This window comes from Amaranthus tricolor, chromosome 10 (assembly GCF_026212465.1).
Source record: "Amaranthus tricolor cultivar Red isolate AtriRed21 chromosome 10, ASM2621246v1, whole genome shotgun sequence".
Classification (NCBI taxonomy): domain Eukaryota; kingdom Viridiplantae; phylum Streptophyta; class Magnoliopsida; order Caryophyllales; family Amaranthaceae; genus Amaranthus; species Amaranthus tricolor.
Genome location: NC_080056.1, coordinates 11,918,241 through 11,924,719, shown reverse-complemented (window position 1 = coordinate 11,924,719; position 6,479 = coordinate 11,918,241). Strand labels below are relative to the sequence as shown.

Genomic DNA, 6,479 nt, shown 5'->3' with positions numbered 1-6,479 from the left:
TTGGGATGCCTTTTGAGAATCCATTGACGATCCTTTGTGTCACCAATAGTTGCCGAATGGGAATCGAATGATCTGTATATTAATGTTACTACCCATAATGGATTTGCATGTACTTAACTCCTCGCACTTATAAGGTATTATTATTATTATTATTGTTCCTTTTTGTTTAACAAATAAAAATTATTTATTATTTATAGAAATAATTATTTTTCATGGGATTATATTTTCTCTTATTTTTCTAGATGTTTTTTCTATTAATACAAATTCATAAGTTTGAGTTGTGTTAATTTGATAATAAAAACATGCGTTATGAAGTCTGTGTGCTCAATAAGTTTTTTTACTTGTGTATTTTATTACAAATTAGTGTGTGTTTTTAAAGCAAATGTAAAGCATTTTTGGACTTCATTAGTAGAACTTGTTTCACTAGAAAGGATTATTACATCATGCCAGATGAAGAAGGAAAAGGAGCAGGAAGAAAGTAAAACAAAGCTTTATAAGTGGGATTTTTACATTTCTGGTCCAACCCATCTCACTTCTGTTGATTGGTAAGTTCACTTCTCCTATTAGTCTCATTTAATTTCCAACCCGTTTAAATTCACCAATTGTCATAAATTTTTGCGCTTATATTTTTGATACTTAATATTTGTTATTGAGTCTTTTGTTGATTAATTATAGAGTAAGTTCAAAAAAAAAGAGTCAGGTGAAAATTAAACTTATTACAATTTTACCCTTAAAATTTACTATATTTATTTTCCAATTCATACAAAACCCAATTCTCGTTTCTTACTAAGTCTTAAATCAGTTTACTAGCTTTTTAAAGTATGTTTGATAATTTGATTATAAATAACTAATAAATTGCACTTAATTTCTTTTATTGAGTTAAGCTTATTTTAACTGACGATAATTTAGATTAAGTGAATCAAACATTTATTAAAGATAAATATTTTTTTTTTATTAAACATTTTTTGTAAGATTTTTTTATTTTACTAAATTTAGTGAATTGAACTTGTATTTGTTGCAAACTAAATTTATTTTAAGTGAACCAAACTTAGAATTTGCTGAATTAAAATTAACTGAATTAACTTATTTTATATAAATATATTTAATTTAAGGTGAACTAATATTAAACAGACATATATATTATAATTTCTTTAGTTTTTAATAGTTGTTACATTTTTATTTTTTGTGTCATTCAATACACAATCTAAATTCTTAATATCTTTAATTCTACATGATAAAAAAATTTTAAAAAGTTAATATGTTAAAAAAAATATGCATTAAAATGAATCAAACAAGATTTTATTTGGCTATATTTTACATTAAACACAAAGAAAAGATTAATTAATGTACAATAATTGTTATAGTGACAGTATCAACTACTTCTGAGCGGCCAAAGAAATAGAGCTAGAAAGCACAAATTAAATCAATTGTAATAAGATGTCATGCCTCAATTTTAGTCCCAATTATATTGTTTCAAAATTTTCCTTAGGAGAAAACAAGATCATACAAGATCGGTTCTGGCTAGTTTAATTCAAGGAGTGTACATAATTGGGAGAGATCGACAACAAAAACGAACAGAAGACAAAGCACTTGCTCCATCTTGGTGGAATTTCTTCCATTTCCAACCCATCAAAACACTTATAGATCCATTTGATTCTTCCATTTTTGGATCCATTTTTGAGCACAAATTCCATACCCATACTCCTAACTATGATCATCTAGGTCTTCCTCCAAGGTATGTTATTGCCTTCCGTGGTACTATCTTAGAACCTGACACCCGAAAACGAGACCTCTACTTGGATGTCCAAATACCCTTAAACGGGTTGACCCGTGACCCTAGATACCATATATCATATCAAGAAGTTCAAACTATACTAAACCAAACAAGCCCTAAAGATGTTGTATTAACAGGGCATTCCCTAGGAGCAGCTATTGCACTTCAAGTAGGAAAAGACATAACTAAAAAAGGATCTCATATTCCAACTTATCTTTTTAACCCTCCATACACATGTGCCCCGATTGAGAGGATAAATAACCCGTATTTGAAATCCAAGATCCGGGTTGCTAAAAGTATGGTAACTGCAGGGGTATACAAAGTTGTTAAAAAGAATAATACTCTTACCCGAGAACTTGACCCGTTTTATTCACTATGTTCATGGATTCCTAACTTGTTTGTAAACCCTAATGACCCGTTTAGTTGTGAGTATATCGGGTATTTTGAGCATCGAGGAAGGATGAAGGAAATGGGGAAAGATAAAACAGAGAATATTGCAATGAAGAATTCATTGATGAGTATGTTAGCAGGAGCATTTGGGAGGGATAATGAAGCACCACATCTAATTCCATCAGCATTACTTGTGAAGAACATGGTAAGTTTAGGGCAAACTATTAAAGAAGCTCATTGTGTTGATCAATGGTGGAAACCACATCCTCATTGGGACTCTAAACTTTATTTGTGGGAGAATGTAATTGTAAATAATTATGTTTGATTTTGTCATTAATCGTTATCCTTTTATAGTATCCCAAAAATTATGATCGGGTCGATGTTGTTTTTCTGCAGGTAGTTTTAATCTTGAGGCAATAACGTTAATCACATTCCTTTCTATGTAGGGCTCTCACTTTTTAGGGATAAAATTGACCACTTTCCTCTAGTACTTCGTCTCATGGAAGTACGGGTATGGATTCTCCGTCACCTTCCCTCACCCGGATTCTATCTTCGAGTGAGATATTGAGTTATTGATGATGATGATGAATACTTAAGAAAAATTAAAAATGGTTTTGAAATGTAAATTAAACGGTTTGAAAATAATAATGGTTTTAATCACCTGTGGTTTTGAAATGTAAATCAGAATGTGTTAAATAAAGTCATCAACCACTTCTTTTTTATCAATGCATAAATTAGTTAATAATTTATAACAAAAGGCGGTAAAATTCTACTCCTATCAACCCCTTCTTATTAAGCTAAATTTAAAAGCTTTAATTACTTACCAACCTTTGTTAAATTTTGTGGCATTTTCAGTAGTATAAATAGGCAGCTCATCACTTGCATTTTTCTCATACCACGACAACATTCTTGAGTGGCAAAGCAAAAGTGAAAACAATATTTAGAGTGAGTTATTGTAAAAATAAGAGTGAGCTACTACAATGTAGTAGTAGTATTTATATTGTAATCTTATATGTTTCTAGTGATATTATTATTACTTTAAGCATTAGTTGTTCAATACCACTCTAAATTTTATTGTCCACATTATTATTTTGCTATTTTTCCACATAAAAATACCCCAAACTTCTCTACAATTAGTATCAGAGCAAAATGGTCTACTGTGAGACTCACTTTGGTAAATTATCAGCAATAGACTGCTAAATTAGTCAAAATAATTTTGGCTACCGAATGATCAAGTGATCACATGGAAATTTCATCTGTGTGCAATCTGGGATTGTGAAGTTCTTGGTGAGAGACCAAACTTACTTATTACGTGAAAGACGTAACTAAGTTACAAATGACAGATATTGTGAGTACATATGGTGATATTGAGAAACTCAAAAATAATAATTACACTACATGGAGCATACGTATGCAATTTTATTTGTTGGGTCAAGACCTTTAGGGTATAGTCAGTGGTGGTGATACCACGGTACCAACTGATGTAGAAGAGTCACAGAAGTGGAAGATTAAAGCCGAAAAGGCGATGTACGTGTTGACAGCAACTGTTGAAGACGAGTTGTTGCACCGTATCAAGGATGCGAAGACACCCAAGGAGGCGTGGGACACATTGTCAAGGTTGTTTTCAAAGAAGAATGATACTCAACTCCAGATGCTAGAGAACAAGCTAATATTGATTCAACAAAATAAATTGATGGTGAACCAATATTTCACTAAAGTCAAAACTTTGTATATGCAAATCACAAAGTTGGATCCGGAGAATTCGATCATGGAGACTAGGATGCGAAGGATCATTGTGCGCAGCTTGAAGTCGATGCTTAATGGTCTTGTCACGGCCATCCGAGGTTGGGTTACATAACAACTCTAATCGAGTTTGAAAATGTGTTAGCTAATCAGGAAGCTCTATATAATCAAATGTCCAGAGTTTCTGTCAAAGATGAAGAGAATGCTCTATTTGGAAACAAAAATCCAAATAAGAGTAATGAGAAAATTGGTCAATCGAATAATCCATTACCTGGAAAGTCAAATCAAAAGTCAGGATGATTTTGGAAAAGACGAGGAAAAGGAGGCTTCCATCAAGGGGGGCTTGAGATCGACAAGAAAATCATAATAAAGATAAGAACCGGACACGACGAGAACTTGTTTGCTACAACTGTAGTAAAAAAGGGACATTATGCTCTTATTTATTATTATTATTTTATTTTTATTTTATTTTTTTTAATTTTTTTTTAAAAAAACAAATTAAAAGAAAAGGAAAAGAAGAGAGAAAAAATTGAGAATATTTTATGTCATGTGTATTTAAGATCATTCTCACACTAATAATTCTCTTAAATGATATTTAAATGATATTTAGAGTATATTGTTAAATTAATTGATTAATTATCCAAGTAGAATAATCGACAAATATATGTTTAAATGATATTTAGAGTATATTGCTCTTAATTATTTAATTAATTAAATATTATTTAATAATTGATTACATAATATGTTAAGCTTTAAAATAAAAGAATCAAGTTTGTTAATTCATTTCCTATGAAAGTGGATCTAAGATTAATTGGTTTCCTAAAGATCAATTTATATGATTACAATTTCTTTTTTTTGAAAATATTATAATTGTTTTATATATTTTAGATTCGAATTGAGTATTTAAAATTAATATTATTGTTTGAATTTCATGTTCAATGTTCGAATTAGTATTTGAGATTTATTTGGTTTGTTATATAGAAGTATTATTATTTGTTATTATTGAAATAGTAACTATAATTTTTGGGTCTAGATAGTTCAAAATTTTAAATTAAAAATTAGAATTTTAAAAATTCAAACTTAAACAATAATCATGATAAACTTATTCATCGAGGTAGAGTAAACACTTAGTTGAAGCATATAAAATCCATACAAATTTTTTTTTTCTACGAAAAACCATCGTAGTCTCAAAAAAGGACAAACAAAAACTTTACTTGATGATATTACAGAATCATATGCTAAATAATACAAATAATAAAGAATACTCCTATGAAATAAAATAAAATAAAATAAAATAACATTTTTCATTCTTGGTTTATAATAAGAGCATCGAACTAAAATGGAATCAAACAAAAAACCTGTCTAGGACGAAGCAGTAGACGAGAAACAACTCCAAAACAAAGGTGATTCTGGTGAGTATTCCAGCCACTCAGGGGTACATTCAAATTCAGGTGACCCGGGCGAATATAGGTGAGATGTTGGGGTATGCTGATCAGATGATGCGGGCGAGTAATCGGGGGATGCTGGTGTATAATCAGGTGACACAGGGGAGTATTCGGGGGATGGTGGGCTATAATCTGGTGAGTCTGGAGTATACTCCGGTGATGCGGGCGAGTATTCGGGGGATGCAGGTGTATAATCAGGAGACGCAGGCGAGTATTCCGGTGATGCTGGGTTATACTTTGATGATGCAGTCGAGGAATAATCAGGGGATGCTGGTGTGTATTCAAGTGACGCAGGCGAGTAATCGGGTGACGACTCGGGAGTATAATCAGGGGATGCAACGGAATATTCTGGGGATGCTGGGATATAATCGGGTGATACGGGTGAGTATTCCGGTGATGCTGGGGTATATTCCGGTGATCCATGATAGTAGCCAGTTACGTATGTGGGTGCTTGGGGCGAGTACTCAGGAGAGCCTGGTGGTGTGTAATCCGCCATTATTATAATGGAAATGGTAGATGCAGATGTGAAAGAGATCAAGAATTAATATAATTTGTTGGTGCTTATGATGGATTTGTAAGAAAATTCTTATTTGTTGGTGAAAAATTAAATTCAAAAATATGTCAACAGCGACCTATGCTCCTATATATAGTATATAGAGCGGTTATAAATTACTTGGGGGTGAAGTTGTACACTGAATCGCCTAAATTTAGTATGAATTATTTTGGCAATTTCTAATTTGTTAAACTTAATTAGTATAAATAGTGATAAGATAATTTGTTAGGGTGTGATAAGATACTTGACATTTACAGTTTTTAGGGCATGATAAGATAATCATTGTAATTTGTAAACTTTAATAAACAGTGATCCGCACGATATTTTATTAATTTTCTGATATATTTGTATTAACTAAAAACTTTAAAAATTTTAAAAATAAAATTTACAGTATAGTAATATTTCCTTTTACGTACATTGTATTATATTTTGCATTGTGCACACAAGTGATTATGACAAGTAAATCATAATAAAAGAGAAAAATTGAATGTACTTTTATATAATAATATTTATATTTCTATTTTTCATTGTGAATAAAAGGGTAAATTGTTTGTACTTGAAGTATACAATATCA

General features: G+C 31.0%; 2 protein-coding genes across 3 annotated transcripts; one reads left to right on the top strand and one right to left on the bottom strand.

The window, feature by feature from the left end:
- LOC130825065 (GDSL esterase/lipase At4g10955-like) lies at positions 1-4,447 on the top strand. Of its 2 annotated transcripts, XM_057690096.1 has the most exons (3): positions 1-134; positions 451-545; positions 1,490-4,447. In XM_057690096.1, exons 1-3 carry the CDS (start codon positions 108-110, stop codon positions 2,487-2,489), a joined length of 1,122 nt encoding a protein of 373 aa, XP_057546079.1. In that variant the 5' UTR covers positions 1-107; the 3' UTR covers positions 2,490-4,447. The 2 variants fall into 2 exon arrangements, with proteins under 2 accessions (XP_057546079.1, XP_057546078.1); XM_057690095.1 differs by lacking the exon at positions 1-134 and having other exon boundaries at positions 163-545; positions 1,490-4,446.
- A 624-nt stretch (positions 4,448-5,071) lies between these two features.
- Positions 5,072-6,113, bottom strand: LOC130825064 (DNA-directed RNA polymerase II subunit RPB1-like). The gene has a single exon (XM_057690094.1). The coding sequence runs from the start codon at positions 5,846-5,848 to the stop codon at positions 5,270-5,272; it is 579 nt and encodes a 192-aa protein (XP_057546077.1). The 5' UTR covers positions 5,849-6,113; the 3' UTR covers positions 5,072-5,269.
- Positions 6,114-6,479: the final 366 nt, after the last annotated feature.

What these genes read in the sequence shown, in the direction of transcription:
- LOC130825065 (XM_057690095.1), top strand. Translation starts at nt 310, where the DNA reads ATGAAGTCTGTGTGCTCAATAAGTTTTTTTACTTGTGTATTTTATTAC. An exon ending in CATCTCACTTCTGTTGATTG is followed by an intron (nt 546 to 1,489) that starts GTAAGTTCACTT and finishes AATTTTCCTTAG; the next exon opens with GAGAAAACAAGATCATACAA.
- LOC130825064 (XM_057690094.1), bottom strand. Translation starts at nt 5,848, where the DNA reads ATGGCGGATTACACACCACCAGGCTCTCCTGAGTACTCGCCCCAAGCA.